The 20,000-nt window shown below is 39.8% G+C and overlaps 1 protein-coding gene and 1 long non-coding RNA gene across 4 annotated transcripts in view; one reads left to right on the top strand and one right to left on the bottom strand.

Annotated features, from left to right (window-relative positions):
• akap9 (A-kinase anchoring protein 9) overlaps positions 1–20,000 on the bottom strand; it is a 186,313-nt gene that overhangs the window by 84,769 nt on the left and 81,544 nt on the right. For 2 of the 3 annotated variants that reach the window (XM_088651427.1, XM_088651428.1), the window contains 9 exons: positions 18,551–18,595; positions 16,877–16,930; positions 15,744–15,926; positions 13,544–13,699; positions 13,141–13,338; positions 10,308–10,622; positions 6,071–6,352; positions 5,482–5,784; positions 2,007–2,600 (listed from right to left, as the gene is read on the bottom strand). In XM_088651427.1, coding sequence (XP_088507553.1) covers positions 2,007–2,600; positions 5,482–5,784; positions 6,071–6,352; positions 10,308–10,622; positions 13,141–13,338; positions 13,544–13,699; positions 15,744–15,926; positions 16,877–16,930; positions 18,551–18,595 — 2,130 coding nt within the window. The remainder of the gene's footprint in view (positions 1–2,006; positions 2,601–5,481; positions 5,785–6,070; positions 6,353–10,307; positions 10,623–13,140; positions 13,339–13,543; positions 13,700–15,743; positions 15,927–16,876; positions 16,931–18,550; positions 18,596–20,000) is intronic. The other variant, XR_015945271.1, reaches the window with a different exon arrangement.
• On the top strand, positions 6,154–9,672 carry LOC148679751 (uncharacterized). Its single transcript, XR_015945282.1, has 2 exons — positions 6,154–6,786; positions 7,882–9,672. It is a non-coding gene; the product is annotated as an uncharacterized LOC148679751 (long non-coding RNA).

The raw sequence follows: 20,000 nt of genomic DNA, 5'->3' as shown, positions 1-20,000 counted from the left end.
GGCTCACAAAATGAGAACCGTGAGGAGACGCATGAGTTTATAGTTTACAAAGTTAAAATGCAAAGAAATAAAGTGATTTAATGCCCTGCTACATTTGTTATTCCTAATTTCATATACAGATAACCACAGTCTATATCATTATAAAGATAATGGTGTTCATATAAACACTAAATGAGGACTTCTCCCTCTATCCCCGGGTCTGAATGCAGACTCAGTGCAGCAGGTCTCTTGCCCTGCTCAACCATTAGCCCTGCTGGTCATCTGGAGGATTTAGGTGAACACAGCAGCACGGGGATGTGTCTAAATGTGAACGAACTCCTGATAAAAGACAACGTCCGCATTCTCCATTTCTCGTACTGCTCTACCGTTTTATTTAGAACAAGGTTTAAATCAGCCTTTAGGCTCGATAGTCAGGCACACTGCTGTTGTCGTCGTCAATCTGACAACCTGCACTTTGCTTTGAAACCTGCATTAGTTTTGAAACATGTGTGCAATACCTAGATCAACCACTGGGTGTCAAGCGTACATGCATGCTAAAGAAGACTAATAATGGTGACCTTAAATTATTATTGTTGTTTTTATGTAAAAACTGCTTTTATTCAAGCCAAATTAAAAGAAATAAGAGTTTCTCAAGCAGAAAAATATAATAGGAAATCCTGTGAAAAAAATGCTTGCTCTGTTAAACAGCACTTTGGATTTAGTATTTAAAAAAAAATTCACAAGAGGGCTAATAACGTTATATGCACTTTTTCAGGGTAAACTGCTTTGCATCATCATGTACTGTGCTCTCTTTACTGAATTTCTAAAAATACCTGAAAGTCTCTTAATAATTCTTCCAGACAAATCATTTCAAACACTTACATAAAATAATCAATGCGATAAATGTTGATTTCAAAAGCAATAAATCTGTTTATATAAAACGTGTCGGAACGGTGCTCATGATTGGTTTGTGCGACTAAATTTTGGTTGGTGCGACTACATTTTTGGTTAGGAAGTAAGTTAGGAGCACCAGTGCTACCAAGCAAAAAGGTTTATTTCAAGCCCTGCCAGGGTTAAGAAAAACAATGTTATGGCAAGATGAAAAACTTTCCGAATCATTCATTTACCCCTTTGGGAGATTATTTAGCTTGTTTTATTCATTCATTCATTCATTTTCCTGCCGGCTTAGTCCCTTTATTAATCCGGGGTCACCACAGTGGAATGAACCGCCAACTTATCCAGCAAGTTTTTACGTAGCGGATGCCCTTCCAGCTGCAACCCATCTCTGGGAAACACCCACACACACATTCACACCCACACACACACAGACACTCATACACTACGGACAATTTAGCCTACCCAATTCACCTGTACCACATGTGTTTGGACTGTATTTCCACGCGAAACCCAGGAGAACGCAGGGAGAGCATGCAAACTCCACACAGAAACCCCAACTGAGTCGAGGCTCGACCCAGCGACCTTCTTGCTGTGAGGCGACAGCATTACCTACTGCGTCACTGCTTCGCCCCTAGCTTGTTTTAATTTAAAAATAAAATTTTTGACTAATTTCTTAAAACACAACCGCATATTTGACTTGTCTAGAAAATGCTTCTTGATTTAGGAATATTTAGACTAGAAACAAGACAAAAACTCTACGCAAGCACAGCATTTTTTGCAGAGCAGCATAAACAAACAGCCTTTTAGAGCAGTATAAAGCCCCCATTTTCCTTTAAACAGATCAAAGACACACACACACACACACACACACACACAGCAAATCAAACACCCTCTCTCTCTCTTTTATAAGCCAATGTCTCTCGCCCCATTCTCAGTAATCTTGCTCTCTCTAAACGGTGCATCAATTCCTCCCACACTTTTTCCTCTCCACCTGCAATGCTGAGCGTATAAAACATCCATCAAAACATCTGCATAGCGCACACACACACACATGCACACACACATGCACACACACACACACAATCCAACTGTTGCACAATTGTATTCAGCGCAGCATTGATGCATCTTACCTGCGGTGGCAGAGCTGCGAGCGGATGATCCTGCGCATCGGTGTGTGTGAGAGAGTGTGTGTGCGTGTCCTCCGCGCGCGCACATCTGATGCTGTGCATGTGATGCGTCTGCACAGCGCGCTCTCGCTCCAGAATAATAATCCGCTCTGAGAGACTCTTGTTCTCCTTCTCCAGCTTCTCCATCAGCTCAGTGCTGTGCTTCTCCACAGCGCCGTTAGCTTTAGCCTGCATGCTACCCTTAGCCAAACGCTCCTCAAGCTGCAGCTTAGCATTAGCCAGACATGTGTACTCCTCCTTTAGCTCCTGATAGTTGACCTCGAAGTTCCTCTCGGCGAAGGAGAAGGTGTTTTTCTGCTTCTCGATCTCCTGATAGAGGTGTGTGTTCTCTGTGCTGAGATGCTGGATGTTCTGCTGTAGTTCGGACTCTTTCTCGCGCATGTTCTTTAGCGCATCGCTCAGCTGATTCTGCAGCTCGTGAATGGCCTGCTGGTGTTTGGTGTTTATTTCGTCGCGCAGGTTTTCTATGTTGAGCTGGTTCTCCATCTGCAGGTCTTCTCGGAGTCGCGTTAGCTCTTCTTCATGGCTGAACAGCAGCTGCATGTGGAGAAAGGTTCATTTAGTAAACGAAAACTAAAACTAAAAGGTCATCACGCATTAAATTCAAAATTTTCTCTGAAATTTTCGCACACAATTTTCGCACACTCGCACGCCGAAAAACTCGAACTTCGTAAAAAAATGTCACAATGTTTTTTTTGTTTTTTTTTGCACTGGTAAAAAAAAAAAAATCGCTTTGAAAGGTGTTTTGACACTTTCAACTTTCATACTTCGTTATAAAAATTCAGATCAGGTTACATTTTTAATATTTTCACATTTTTAAAACAAATTTAAGATGCCGTTTTGACACTTCAGAGCCACTGAAAATAAATTTGACATTACATTGTCAATGGAACTTACGCACCGCATTCAAAACTTTCTCATTTCGTAAAAAAAATTTAAACGATGTTTTTCGCATCTGTAAACGGCACTTTGAAAGGTGTTTTGACCATTTAGAGCCACCGAACAAGCAAAATCCAAAAACCTCAAATTTTTGCACATGTAAAAATTTATTTGACATCACGTTGTGTCAATCGCATTTACACACTGCTGCTGAAACTTTAGTCTGTTATAAAGAAATTTACATCAGGTTAATTTTTTCCAGTTTTTTGTATTTGAGACACATTATACAAGCAAAATCCAGAAATTTTCGCACATTTAAAAATAAATTTGATGTAACGCGTCAATCGTATTTACACACTGCCTCCGAAATCCTGATACTTTATAAAAAAAAATGTAAAAAAAATTTTCGCATCTAAAAAGAACATTTCGAGAGGTGTTTTGACACTTCAGAGCCACCATACACGCAAAATCCAGAAATTTTCACAAATTTTTTTTGTTTTTGGCGTTGGTAAAAATTGTTAAAAAACTACTTTATAAAAAAAAAAATCACTTTTTTCGCATTGAGCTTTGAGAGGCATCTTGACGCCTTAGAGCCACCACAGAAGCCAAATCCAAAATCCAGAAATTTTCACACAATATATAAATATTAATATTAATAAATGTGACGTAACGTGTTAATCGCATTTACGCAGTGCCACTAAAATGCTCATACTTCGTAAAAATTCGGGACAATGTTTTTCAATTTTTTACATTGGTAAAAATCATTTAAAAGGTGTTTTGACACTTTCAACTTTCATACTTCATAAAAAGAAATCACATTAGATTACTTTTTTTTCGCATAGTGTTTTGAGAGGCATTTTTGACACTCCAGAGCCACCATAGAAGTCAAATCCAAATATCTAGAAATGTTCGCACATTTACAAAGTAAATTTGATGTCACGTTGTGTTAATCACATTTACTGACTGCCTTCGAAACTTTCGCTTGGCGTAAATAATTCAAATCAGACAAATTTTTTTCAGTTTTTTCGCATTCAAGCAACCATACAAGCAAATTCTAAAAACCTGAAATTTTTGCTCATTATAAAATAAATTTGACCATAAGTTGTGTCAATCACATTTACACACTGCCTTCTATTGCGTGAAAAATGTTCAGAACAATGTTTTTCGCATCTTTCAACAACACTTCAAAATGTGTTTTGACACTTCAGAACCACCGTGCAAGCAAAATCCAAAATCCAGAAAATTTCGTACATTTAAAAATAAAATTTATGTCACATTGTGTCAATCCCATCTACACACTGCCTTTGAAGCTTTCATTTTTTGTAAAAAAAAAAAAAAAAAAAGCAAAAATGTACTTTGCATCCGTAAACAGCATTTCTAAAGGTGTTTTGACAATTGAAAGCCGCCACACAAGTGAAATCCAAAAATAAATTCGACGTCACGCAGTGACAATTGCATTCACACATTGCCTACAAAACTTTCGTCCAGCGTAAAGAAATTCACATCGGGGGTTTTTTCTGCTTTTTGCAACTGAGCCACCGTACAAGCAAAATCCAAAAAACGGAAATTTTCGCACATTTAAAAATAATATAATAAAGATTGACGTTGTCAATCGCATCTACACACGGCCTTCGAAACTTTTATTTGTTATAAAAGCAAATTCGGATTAGGTTTAATTTTTCTGTTTTTCGCAATCAGAAAAAGCATTTTGAGAGCTGTTTTGACTAGTCAGAGGCACCAAACAAGCGAAAGCCAAAATCCAGAAATATTTACACATTTAAAAATAAATATGACACCAAGTTATGTCAAAGCACATTTACGCACTTCCTTCAAAACTTTTATACTTCGTCAAATAATTCGGAACAATTTTTCTGCTTTTCACATTCGTTAAAAGCATTGCGAGAGGTATTGTGAAACTTCCGAGCCACAATATAGGCGAAATCCAAAATCCAGATTTTTTTTTGCACATTTAAAAATAAATGCAACATCAGCAGAACATTTCCAAACATTTCAAAATAAATTCGACACTTTAATAATTATAATTTAAAATAATAAAAATAAAATAAATATATAATTTTGACCAGAAACAAGATTTTTTTTGCATTAATCATACAAATAATTATTCATTCATTCGTTTTCTTGTCGGCTTAGTCCCTTTATAAATTCGGGGTCGCTACAGCGGAATGAACCACCAACTTATCCAGCAAGTTTTTACGCAGCGGATGCCCTTCCAGCCGCAACTCATATCTGGGAAACATCCACACACACATTCACACACACTCCTACACTACGGACAATTTAGCCTACCCATTTCACCTGTACCGCATGTGTTTGGACTGTGGGGGAAACGGGAGCACCCAGAGGAAACCCACGCGAACGCAGGGAGAGCATGCAAACTCCACACAGAAACACCAACTGAGCCGAGGCTCAACCCAGCAACCTTCTTGCTGTGAGGCGACAGCACTACCCCACTGCGCCACTGCCTCGCCGTACAAATAATTAAATACTACAAATAAATAAATCCACTGTCTACACTTGCCTGTGTGCGCAGGCGCTCCAGCTCAGCCTCCTGCGATTCAGCCATGCGGTCCAGCACTGCGTCTTTCTCCCGCTCCAGCATGTCCAGTTTGATCTTATAATTGGTGACTTCAGACTCATGTTCAGCATTAATGCTGGTGTTCTCCTTCAGCGCTTCATCCAGCTTCATCTGCAGGTCACTCATGGCAGCACGCAGATGATCTGAGGACTGCAGATCTGCTTTCAGATGCTCCAGCTTCTCCAGAAGATGCCGTTTTTCCTCCCGCAGCTCCGTCAGCTCCTGCTCCGCTTTCTCCCGCAGCACCTGCGCAAAAAAAAACTTGTGTTGCTGCTCTCGTCTGATGCACTGAAAGGGTGGATGGGAGTGAATTGTGAGGCTTTGACCCAAAAACAGGACGGACCAGGCTGGGATTTGTTTATTGTGTCTTGACTATTGCTCAGGTGAGTTATTGGTTTATTTGAGCATCCTGACTCCACCATGCCCTCGTCTTTTCTATATCACTATCCTCAATAACCATAAACTAGGTAGCCGAGTCCGTTAGTGGGTCTTTAATAATAAACATTAAAATCCTCCTTTAACATCAACACACCTGCGTCTCCTGCAGTTTCTGCTGGAGCTCGATCATCTTGACGTTCAGCACATTGACTCCGCCGGTGCTCTGGTACAACTGTCCTCTGAAGCGCTCCAGCTCCGCCTGATGCTGCAGGATGATCTTCTCTGTTTCCGAGTTCTGCATGTCCTGCAGCCGCTGCACCTCTGCTGCATGCTGAAGGCGCAGCTCCTGCTTCATCTGCGTGATCTGCTGCCCGTACATCTCGTCCAGCTCGTCCCGCAGCTGCTCCAACCTGCGGCTCCAGTCCTCCTCTGACAGCTGGAGGACACAAATAAATGCTGATGTTCAATACTGCGATGTATGCTGATGATGAGCATGGACAATACTGTTATTGGACACATGCTGGTATTCATCTAATGCAAAATATAGTGATGTTGAGCATGCACAATGTGCTGATACTCAATAATGTAGTATGTGGTAATAATCAGACCCCTAGTTTATTCGCGATTACACGATCGCTGAGTCACAAACTTTTTAGATCCAGCAGGATTCTTAAACGCAAAATAATTGCAAAATAATCTAATAAAACATCACATTACAAACCGTATAATCACATTATTCATTTATTTCAGTTGGCAATTAATTGTTTTACATGACTTATAGACATAACATGCACAGCGCTCGTGATGTATTCGAAAAATGACGTCTCACTTGCGCCCTTGCAATCATATACTAGGGCTGCACGATACATTGTTTCAGCATCGAAATCACGATGTGCGCATCCGCGATAGTCACATCGCAGGAGCTGCGATGCAAAGCAAAAAAAAATATATATATATATATATATTTATTTTATATTTGGGGGGGGGTAAAAGGTGCTGCTCCACACAGCAACAGAGAAGGCTTGGCAGAGCGAAAAATACTTTACTGCATTACTATTTTTGTTAAATAAATGTTTGTATCTGAACTGGGTTCCAGAGGCAGTTTATAAACTTGTAGCGTACTTAAAGCGGAGTTTGATCGGTAACTGTATATTATTCCATAACGCTGCATTGACGTCTGCAATCTGTTGCTCTCTGTTTACGTAAGTTATCTCTGTTAGCGCGGTAATTTAGACAATAGACTGTTGACAGAGTAACGTTAACGTTCGGTTATAAAGGTTAAAACGATGCTTGTGTAGTCGAATTGTATGCACTTATAGGAGTTTTATGGTACGTTACAATTACTGTCATTTGCAGACAGCAAGATATTTGCTACGCTAGTTAACCTTAGCATAGCTTCCCATCACTCATAGATATATACATCTATGCTCGTCACTTATTAACTTTTAGGCACCCAAATAGATGAGTGAGGCTGCTGTGGAGTCATTCTTAGTCCTCCACCAGCCAAAAAAAAAACTTGCTCTAGTTCTTTGTGGTAGAATTTTACAGTCAGTGGTGCAGCAGATAAAACAGTGATACTGTATGTAATGAGTGCAAAAGTTTATCTTAAGTATATATATATATATATAAAAATATCGCAATATATATCGCAGGAAAAATGTCAATGTCAATGTCAATTTTTTCCAATATCGTGCAGCCCTATCATATACACATACAATGATATACATGTGAAGTCAACGCAAGGATTGAATTAGACGTCCTGTGATGAGAACTGGCCGCTTTGTGTGTTTGACGCACTTCAGACTGCAAAATAAAGTGGGAAACATCTTTAAAACGAAGCAGTGGAACAGACAGAGCAGCAAGCAGATTGGTTGACGGTTGACGGAATTGAAGGACATCATTTGTGCTTTACATGTAAGGCTGGTATTACCATGTTCGTGAAATCGACGATTTCTTTTCCTGCAGAAAATACCTCCCTGCCATTGACGAGAAAGTAAGATCGTGAAAAAAGTAAAAGTTATACAACCTTAGGGGCCGATCACACCGAACGTGCATTATGCGTTAAGAGCCGGCTTTTTTGAATGGTTTACTAACGGCCGAGCGTTTTACGTGCTGCTTATGCGCCCTGCTCGCTTTAGCCACCTGCTGTGCGTCGTGTTTTTGCCGTTGCGCTCTCAGTTGAAAAAAAGTAAACTCTGAGCGGAAAAGGCGTGTTACGTCACTCGCGTCTTTTTCATTCTCCAATCAAATAAAAGCAGAGGCGGGGTTTCCGTTGAGGCGCCTGCAGTGTTTGTGTTGTCAAGACGACTACGGAGACTTTTGAAGATGAAGGAGACACTTGTGGCTGCTGTTCTGAGTTATCCAGAGCTGTATGACTTCACAAATCTTGAATATCACAATATTATTAAACAATAAAAATTAATATCAACAGCAACACTCTCGCACATTACACAGCTGATTCAGTCGTCGCATGGCAACATAGAAAAGCACACCCCACATCTTTTTTTCTTGTCAACAAAACGGCAGTGAGGTGCGCCTTGCGTTTTTGGAACGTAAAGGTGATTTCGGTGTGATCTTTCCATCTTTCAATCGCTGTAACACATTACATTCACGAACCTTCGGAGGCTCCGGAATTAGTGTGGTTACGTCAGCACATTTTGACAAGGCTGATTCGATAAAGGAACGCTCGTCTCCGGACACACCAGACATGATGCATTGATGCATTGTCCCTCCTCCATGCCCAGATTGGTTCAAACTCACTCTCTCTCAACCAATAAGCATAGGTTTCACTTTGTGGATCACCAATCAGCTATTTGAACAACCCGGAATGAGAAATAGGCTGTACATTTACGCACGGCTAAATAAAACGCAAAAAAAAAAGGTTTGCATGAAATAATTCTCATACTAAGTACTTTTGCATGCACAACAGCACAGAAACATGACAAAACAGTGACGCAGCAAAGATGAAGGGCTGGTCTTGCTGTTTTCAAAGGACGCAAATGAAGATGCAGCTGTTTGTCTGCAACGCAAAAGTTGAGAAGCAGCGTGGTCAACACCATATCCATGCTGGCACATAAAACCTAAGGATGCTCCATACTGAATCCAGTTTAGTTATGTAATTATTTATACTATAGTGAATATTTATATCTAATTTTTACTGAGGATCTGCACCATGTTTGTTTGGACTTTGACGCATTGTTTCTTATTTTCTTATTTGTTCATTGTTTATGGTAACTGTAAATATATTATTTGGGAAAAGTCAATCTTGCTTCAGTGTTCTGTTATTTTGTAACGATCTTTCTGTTTAGTTCATTCCCAGAACTCTTGGGCAGATATATTGTCAGTTAATAAATGCACTAGTTTTTCCCACTGAAGAACGCAGTAGAATAACATTGAAATAAACTGCTATAACTTGCTCAGGGAATGGTGGATGTAGACAAAATTAATTTTGGAAGTATATGACATCATAGCGTGTAAAAAAACAAACTTCATGAGGGTTTGCTCGTAATAACTAGAAAATGCCACTTTTTTTAAAAACCGTTTTCGTAAAATTCTTAGCAGTTAAAGTTCGTATGTTTTTGGACCAAAAATTATTTTAGACCTTTAAATGATACAGATTGAAGCTTCAGGTTCTCCTGTTTAAAATAATATATAACACTTGAAAAACATTTTTAATTTGAAAAATTTCCTGAATCTGTTCAACATCATTTGTGAAATATTAAAAAAAAAAAAAAAAAAAAAAAAAAAAAAGGGGGAGCGAATAATTCTGACTTCAACTATATATATATATATATATATTAAAAAATAAAAATAAAAAAAATATATATATATATTTAATCGCAAAATTGCCAGCAAATTTTTGGGAATTACCACAACAAAATCTGTCAATTTCATAAAAAAAATAAATAAATAAATAAAATGTAAAAATTTGAGAAAACTAAATGGTTTTGATAAATGTGCATGCAGAGTATTAACATTAGACATATGCTGACATTCAATAATGAAGTGTATGGTGATAATGAGCATGCTCAACATTGATCATAGACATATGGTGATATTCATTAGTAAAATATGTGGTGATGATGAGCATGCACAATGATGGGATTCACTAATGCAATATATGGTGATAATGATAATAAGCATGCTCAATATTGAGATTAGACATATGGTGATTTGCTCAATAATGCAATATATGATGACAGGAAGTTATATCTGTGTTTGTATTTTATCTTAACATCAGGAGATTTGACTTCTTGTGTTTAAATCACTCCATTATGAATGTGGACACACTATACTCAATATTTTAATAACACTGTGATCAAACCTTCAGCAGTTCGGGTTAGGGTTAGAGTAGTGTAGGGTTATCACAACAATAAACAAACTGTGAATACCGTCTCCGAGCGCCGGTCCTGATGACTGCGCTGCTGCAGATCCTCCACGCTCTTCATCAGCTGCAGGATTTCTCCAGAGGACATGCGCTCCTTCTGCCTGGACGCCGACAGCTCTTTCTCGCAGTTGTCCAGCGCTTGTGTTTTGGCAGACAGACGCTCGTTCACTTCATTCAGCTCCCGTATGGAGGTCTGCAGCTGATCCCGGAGCTGTGAGATGGTCTGTGTGTGTTCTGCGATCAGACGCTGGTGCTCCAGATTCAGCAGGTCCTTCTCTCGTAGTGTCTGTGCGAATGACTGTTCAGACTGTACGTGGACCTGATGATGATGAAACAGAAATAACCGAGGATCAATGATTCGAGCATGATGAACACCTCAGATGTGTTTTACTTTACAACTAGAGCAGTAAAGCGCGTAGACGAACTTTACGATGTCTTGAAGAAAGCCTCGTCTGAAAGTTTGAAGCAGCTTTATAGACGGTTAAAGCAGTCATAACTACATATAGCTTAGCATGTTTCTAGCATGTTTCTCGCTAGGCTGTTGATAGGAGGTTCTGAGTGGTTGCTTAGGTGCTGCTAGGCAGTTGTAAGGGTGTTTGAGTGGTTGCTAGGTGGTTGCTCAGGCATCGCAAGGGTGTTGTGACCGGTGGTTAAGGCATTGCTAGACTGTTGCTAAGGTGTCCTGAGTGGTTGCTAGGAAGTTGCTAAGGTGTTGCTAGGTGGTTGATAGGGTGTCACAGGTAGCAGCTAAGGTGTTGTAAGATGTTGCTATGCGGTTGCTAGGGTGCCCTTAGTAGTTGCTAAGTGGTTGCTAGGGTGTTCTGATTAGTTGCTAAGGCAATGCAAAGGGGTTGCTAAGGTGTTGCTTGGGAGTTACTAGGGTTATCTGGGAGTTTGCTTATGCTAGATGGTTGCTAAGGGGTTTGCAAGATTGTTGCTAATGTGTTGCTAGTTGTTTGCTTGGCGGTTGCTAAAGTGTTGCTAGGTGGTTGCTACGTGGTTGCTCGGGTGTTCTGAGTGGTTGCTAGGTGGTTTCTAAGGAGTTGCGAAGTGGTTGCTTAGGTGTTGCAAAGCGGTTGCAAAGGTGTTGCTAAGTGGTTGCTAGGGTGTTCTGATTGGTTGCTAGGCTGTTGCTAAGGCATTGCTAGGTGGTTAATTAAGTGTTGCTAGGCGGTTGCTATGTTCTAGGTCATTGCTAAGACGTTACTAGGCGGTTGCTTGGGTGTTCTGATTGGTGGCTAGGCGGTTGCTAAGGTGCTCTAGGTGGTTTTTAAGGTGTTGCTAGGTGATTTATAAGGTGTTGCGAGGTGGTTGCTAGATAGTTGCTAAGGTGTTGATAGGTGGTTGCTAAGTTGTTGCTAGGTGGTTGGTAGAGTGTTCTGAGTGGTTGCTAAGGTGTTGCTAGGTGGTTCTGAGATGTTGCTAGGCTGTTGCTAAGACATTGCTAAAGTGTTCTGAATAGTGGCCAAGCAGTTGCTAACATATATTAGCATGGTTCTAGTATGAATTAACATGTTCCTAGCATAAATAAGCATGTTATTAGCATGGTTCTAGTAAAAATTATCATATTGCTAGGAAGTTTCTAGAATAAACTAGTATATTGTTAGCATGAATTCAGCATAAATTCTGCTAGTATGTTTTTAGTATGAATTAGCATGTTGCTAGTATGTTTATAGTATGAATTAGCATGCTGCTAGTATGTTTATAGTATGAATTAGCATGTTGCTAGTATGTTTATAGTATGAATTAGCATGCTGCTAGTATGTTTATAGTATGAATTAGCATGTTGCTAGTATGTTTATAGTATGAATTAGCATGCTGCTAGTATGTTTATAGTATGAATTAGCATGCTGCTAGTATGTTTATAGTATGAATTAGCATGTTGCTAGTATGTTTATAGTATGAATTAGCATGTTGCTAGTATGTTTATAGTATGAATTAGCATGCTGCTAGTATGTTTATAGTATGAATTAGCATGTTGCTAGTATGTTAATAGTATGAATTTGCATGTAGCTAGTATGTTTATAGTATAAGTTAGCATGCTGCTAGCTTGTTTATAGTATAAATTAGCATGTTGCTAGTATGATTATAGTATAAATTAGCATGTTGCTAGTATGATTAGTATGTTTGTTAGTATGTTCAATGTAAAGTCAATGGAAGTTTTTTTATAATGGAAGTCTATGGGACAGTTGCTAGGGTGCTGTCAGTGGTTGCTAGGGTGTAGTTAGTGAGTTGAAACGTCATCGGTGACTGACAGATTGGTATTAGAGTTAAATGAGCCCAATCTTAAGTCTGTATGACAGTCTGGCGCAAAGTTATGAGGTCAGAAAGTTTGGTCCAATGTTAAGTCAATGAGACTTTTCTGAATTGTCCGGGTCAGTTTTCAGAAAACTGTAGGTCGGATCAGTTGGAAAAGAAATAGCAACGTAATTCAGTATAGTCTGGAGGTTTGGAGTTGGTTTGGTGGTTGTAGCATGATTGGTCTAGTAGGAGATGCGCTCTTAAAATAGTCTAAGATGTGAGAATAATATGTTCATGTAGTATAACAGCAGATCTGCTTTCTCAAGCCACCATATTCATCTAAAGTAAAGTGATAGTTCACCCAAAAATAACAATACTGCCATCATTTAACCATCCTCAATGCTCATAACCGTGATCGTCATGAGGCATCATAATTGTGATATTGATATTGTTCTGATCACTCTTTCAGTGGAACAAACCGAGAGTCCAGTAAGCTAGTCAGGCAGGTTTAGTCAAGTCTGCCGGTGTGTTATCTGACCCCCATGAACTGCATTATATTAATGATCACGCGTGTGATTACAGCTCCAGCAGCTCACCGTCTCGGCCCGGCTCAGTCTCTCCTGCATCTGTGTGTTCAGTGAGATCTGTGTGTGTGTGTTCTCCTGCTGCAGCCGGAGCTGTGCCTCTCTCTCCTCCAGCTGCTGTTGGTACAGCGTGATCTGCGTTCGGGCCTGGAGGAGATCTGCTGCCGTGGAGCTGATGTTGGAGCTCCGGAGGATCTCACCGGCCTGGAGCTGAGCGGAGAGCAGACAGTGTTCATATAAACTAACAACACAAACCAGCTACGGAGAATCACATCAATGAATACGCTGCAGAGCTGATGGGGACAGAGTTAACAGTGACAGAGCTGACATACTATTTCTACTATACTAGAGGGGTATCCTAAACTCCCGTGTTTATATGACATTCAGGTTCAGGTGTGCGTTTCGGTGGGCTCACCTGCTGGAACTGGATCTGGAGTTTCTGGCTTTGCTCCGTGAGCTCCAGAAACTCTCTCATCACCTCCTCTTTCTCGGTTCTGGCCTGCTGCAGGTTTGAGGTGAGCTGCGTGATGATTTCATCCCTCTGTTTCAGCGCCTCCTCGAAATCCTGCAGCTGCGCACACAAACACACTCAGACTCAACACAGCGTCTGCAGCTATTACACTCATGCCTACAGTTAAAGTCGCCATGAAACAGAAGATCAGATTTTTCCTCTATCATGACGCACATCCACTTAAACAGACCTGAAACGAGAACAAAATGTAGGACGGTGCATGATTTTGTCCTTTAGGAACCAACTGAAGTGTTGAAAGACTAAGCTAGCGTTGCTAACAAAATAAAGGAAGACTGATGAACGGAGAAAAAGGCAGAGCAAAAACAAAATACACCCTGATGATCCCATCCTGAAGAACTGATAGCTCCGCCCTAAAAGACTGATAGTCCCGCCCTAAAAGACTGATAGTCCCGCCCTAAATGTCTAACAGCTCCGCTCTAAAAAAACTGAATCCCATCCTAAATGACTGATAACCCCACCACAAAGGTCTGATAGCTCCGCCCTAAAAGACTGATAGTCCCGCCCTAAAAGACTGATAGTCCCGCCCTAAATGTCTAACAGCTCCACTCTAAAATAAACTAAATCCCATCCTAAATGACTGATAACCCCACCACAAAGGTCTGATAGCTCCGCCCTAAAAGACTGATAGTCCCGCCCTAAAAAACCTAACCCCATCCCCCATTAGTGCGCCCAAAATGTCTAATAGTTCCGCCCTAAAAGACTGACAGCTCCACCCTAAAGGACTGATAGCTCCGCCCTAAAAGAATGATAGTCCCGCCCCCAAAAAACTTAATCCCATCCTAAATGACTGATAGCCCCGCCACAAAGGTCTGATAGCTCCGCCCTAAAAGACTGATAGTCCCACCCTAAAAAAACCTAACCCCATCCTAAAGGACTGATAGCCCCGCCCTAAAAGACTGATAGTTCGCCCTAAATGTCTAATAGTTTCACCCTTAAGGACTGATAGCCCCGCCCTAAAAGACTGATAGTTCGCCCTAAATGTCTAATAGTTCCACCCATAAGGACTGATAGCTCCACCCTAAAAGACTGATAGTCCCGCCTCAAAAAACTTAATCCCATCCTAAATGACTGATAGCTCCGCCCTAAATAACTGATAGTCCCGTCCTAAATGACTGACAGCCCAGCCCTAATGGACTGATTGCTCCGCCCTAAAGGACTGATAGTCCAGCCCTAAATGACTGCCCCGGCCCAAAGGACTGATAGCCCCGCCCTAAATGACTGATAGTCCCGTCCTAAATGACTGACAGCCCAGCCCTAATGGACTGATTGCTCCGCCCTAAAGGACTGATAGTCCAGCCCTAAATTACTGCCCCGGCCCAAAGGACTGATAGCTCCGCCCTAAATGACTGATAGTCCCGTCCTAATTGACTGATAGCGCTGTTTTAAAGGACTGATAGCCCCACCCTAAAAGACAGATAGTCACACCTAAATGATTGATAGCCCCATCCCAAAAGACTGATAGCTCCGCCCAAAGGACTGGTAGCTCCACCCTGAAAAACTGAAAGTCCTGTCCTAATTGACTGATAGTCCCACCCTAATAGACTGCTAGCTCAGGCCTAAAGGACTGATAGTCCCACCCTAAATCACTGCCCCGCCCCATATGACTGATAGCCCAGGGCTAATGGACTGATAGCCCCGCCCTAAAAGACCGACTGACTGGCTGATGGCCGACCCTGACCTGCAGCTCTTTTTAACAAGTCCTCATGGTATCAGTGACGAGTGTGTGCGGGGCTGAGAGCGGCAGGAGACTCAGTGAGTCTGATGAAGCGAGAGTTTATAAGCGAGTCCTGTGATGGAGCTCCAGGTAGAGGATTCAGTTTTGTGTTTACTTTATGATTAAAGTTGCTGCACGTCCGCCGGCTCTCGCCTCTGAATGAGCCAGTTTGAGCTACTTCTACAGTGCGGTAGCATTACAGGTATTTCCAGTGTAAATAAAACCCCTGTGAAGAAACGAACACTTCAGAAGTGTTATTGCAGAGCAACACAAACAGAGCGCAGGAGTATAAATGCAGGACTACACGCACAGCACGGTGTGGTCAGTGTTCTCCAGCGTTCAGCAAACTCTCTCTCTCTGTCCTCATACCTGCTGCACTCCCTCCGTCCCGAAAGCGCTCCTGATGTCCTCCAGCTCGCGGCTCAGCTCCTCCATGGCCATGTTTTTGGCCTCCAGCTCGTCCTCCATGATCTGCATGCGGTTCTGTGTTCCTCCACCCTGCAGATCCGCCTCCATCTGCGCTTCGGTTTCAGACGGATGCAGATCTTCCTCCTGGAGCACAAGCAGAACCAGATTCACATTCACAGCTGAAGTCAAGATTGAAAACGATCTCCTGAGAGCGGACTCTTGATCATTTCACTTCAGCTTCAATCTGACATCTGTCCTCTTTAGAATGAGACCAAAGAGTTGAAGATCATTGAAGATGAACATGTCATGTCATATCTATGCTTAAGAAGTGTGTGTGTGACAGTGAAGCGGGTTAAACACCAGCGATATCATGTAAACACAGGAAAATGCCAAGCAGACACATTTGCCCTGTTGATGCGCTGAATTCAGGCCTCGACTTTAGTGGCCGAGAGAGCTTAATGCACTGTAATCCAAGAAAACACACACAACTACAAGAAACTCAGCAGCAAATCAGGAGAAGATCCTCATCAGTCTGACAGGAAGCACGCTGCAAAATCTCCCAAGGCAAACAAATGAAAATACACACTGTATCAGCTCACAACACATGCAAACAGCACAGAACAGCGCAAATGTGTCGAGGGGACCCAGAAATGTGACCCGGCTGGGATTTGTTTACCGTGCTATGATTATTGATCATGTGATCTCTGAAAGATGACTTGTTTGGTTGATTTGAGCATCCTGATTCCAGCATTCCCTGGTCTCTTGTATATTATTAACCTCAATAACCTTAACCTAAATGGCCGGGTCGGTTACATCTTTGATCCCCTTAACATCTGCACTGTGTTCCCTGCTACATGCATGTGTAGTGATTAAATGCAGCGTGTTTTCTTCATGTGTTTGCATTGTGAGGATCTGCAACACATGTGCTGGTGTTTTCTGTAATTGCATGTGTTTTCTTAATTGCAGCGGTCACCATACCTGATGTTAGCGTTAGCATGTTCAGTGAAGCAGGTGGAAACCTGAGGTTAGTGAATTAGCGGGGAGAGAGAGTGAAACGGGCCGATCGAGCAAAGTGAACACTGTAAAGACTGTACCCCGATCAGTGAGAACGCAGGGTCACAGTCGCTCCGCTGATGGAAACCATTCACCTGTCAGTTCACAACAGCACACGTCACACACAACGTACATGCTCCAAAAACAAATATGAAAACCGCTTTTTGAACAACAGCAGGAGTTTTTTAATGTCTAAATTATGTGTAGATGATTTTTTTAGATTTTTTTTTATTTTTGCTTTGTTATTTTTCTCTGTATTAATTGTTTTTATTATTATTATTATTATTATTATTATTATTATTATTATTAATATTATCATTATTATTATTATTATCATCATTATTATTATTATTAATATTATCATCATTATTATTATTATCATTATTATTATTATTGTTGTTGTTGTTATTATTATATTTATTATTATTGCTATTGTTATTGTTATTATTATTATTATTATTATTATTATTGCTTTTATTATTATTATATTTATTTGTATTATTATTATTATTATTATTATTGTTGTCATTATTATTATTATTATTATTGTTGTTGTTGTTGTTATTATTATTATTGCTTTTATTATTATTATATTTATTTGTATTGTTAATATTATTATTATCATCATCATTATTATTATTATTATTATTATTATATTTATTTGTATTGTTTTCCTTTAATTATAATATATTTTAATTATTTATTTTTCATTATTTTATTTATATTTTTATTATTTCTTATTAAAGTAGTAACAACAGACAATCACAAAAATATTTAAATGCATAAAAAAAAATTGACACATAAAACAAATATAATAACTTGACAAAGAGATATATATATATATATATATCATTGATAATTGGAAGAAAACAATTGCTTAATGCGCTTTGGGTATGAGAAAAGCACACTATAAGTAACATTTATTATTATGATTATGAATGTGAATTAATACATTTATAATTATTATTTATCATTGAAAATTTCAGAAAATATAAGTGAATAAATAATTACAGAAATAAATTTGTATAGACAACTGGAGGAGAAATTGTGCTCAACGAAAACATAAATAAATGCATAAATAAAATTTTGCACAGCCAAATTTGAAATTATTAGAAACTATGTTTGATTTAAATAAACCAAAAACATGAATTATTTAAAACTTTAAAAGAAAATATTAATAAATGAATTAAAAACTTGTATTTAGAAAACTGGAGGAGAAAAATCTGCAAAATTACATATATTACAAAAATAAACCTTCATTATTGAAAATTTAAATAAGAATCAAATACATTAATAAAGTTTGAATAGAACAATAAAGGAGAAACTGTGAATAAAGTAAATGAATAAATAAACCCCGCCCCCTTATCAATATTCAATTTCACTAGTAAACAAATTATCATACTGAAACCCAGCAACGTCCAGTTAATGTGGACTAATCAAGAACTATTATAACATTATTTATCATAATAATACAACAATATTATTATTATGATATTTTTATCTATTATAGCCATGTGCAAAGGCATTACAGTAATGTAAAATGTGTATTTTACTAGTGGACTGTGGCATATTTTGATTTTATTGGGCTTGACTGAAAATCTGGCAACCCTGCAGATGATGAAGCTGTGTGTGTGTGTGTGTGTGTGTGTGTGTGTGTTCATCAATGCACACAGAGTCAGTGAGCACAGTAAAGCAGAGTAAATCAGCATTATTACCTCAGACGAGCAGTCCTCAGCGGTGGTGGACACCTCACTCTCCGGCTGGAAACAAACAGAGCACAGAATGAGGACGCGGGCGCCAAGAACTCCTACATTTGTGTGTTAATGGGTCAGAAAAGGAGATGAGGACGATCCTGAGAGACGCTTCAGGTATGAAAACTGCTGCTGCTGTTCTGAGAGCTATTGTGGAGATCATCACGGCTAATTACACTGATGAGGAGAGATGACCTACATCTGCATGCACACACACACACACACACACACACACACACACACACACACACACACACGCGCGCACACACGCACACACGCACACTCACACACACACACACACGTGCACACACGCACACGTGCGCACACACACTCACACACACACATATATACACACATAGACATACAAACAGACAGACCCGAGCAGACATATATACATACACACATGCACGCACAAACACATATATACACACAAACACACAGACTCAAATACATATTCAAACACACACAAACAGACATACTGTATAAATACACACACACACACACACATGCACAAACATGCGCACACACACACACACATTATAGCACGCATGCAAACATATACACACAAACACACACTCGCATACATATATAAACACTCACATGCATATATAAACACACACACAGATACATGCATGCACAAACATGCACAAACTCATTGCACGCACACAAACATACACACACTCGCATACATATATAAACACACATACACACACAGATGCATGCATGCACAAACATGCACACACATTTTTGCACTCACACAAACATATACACACAAACACACACTCACATACATATATAAACACACTCACATACATATATAAACACACACACAGATACATGCATGCACAAACATGCACACACTCATTATTGCACGCACACAAACATACACACACACACACACACACACACACACACTCGCATACATATATAAACACATATACACACACAGATGCATGCATGCACAAACATGCACACACATTATTGCACGCACACAAACATATACACACAAACACAGATATATATACACAAACACACAGATTCACATACATATAGAAACACACACACACACACACACACACACAGAGACAAGATATATACACACATACACTGACAAATACACAGACACACACAGACAAATACACAGTGACATATACTGTATAGACACATACAAATATACACACACAGACATACACACACACACACACACACACACAGGCATATAAATCTGCTCATAAAACAGATCAATAACACATGAAGAGAATAAGCACAACCCTGTTAGACCATGCGCCGCCGGGTGCAGAGCGGATCTATCCATCCTTAAAACAGCAGGTGGATTTGGACATGCCCTTAATGCTTTTGCACTATAAGCTTTAGATTTAAACCTAGATCAGTAAAATAGAGCCCTAAATGTGCA

This window comes from Danio rerio, chromosome 19, assembly GCF_052040795.2.
Source record: "Danio rerio strain M-AB ecotype USA chromosome 19, GRCz13ab, whole genome shotgun sequence".
Taxonomy (NCBI): Eukaryota; Metazoa; Chordata; class Actinopteri; order Cypriniformes; family Danionidae; genus Danio; species Danio rerio.
The sequence above is the reverse complement of the archived record's forward strand: the minus strand, read 5'-3'. Positions and strand labels throughout refer to the sequence as shown.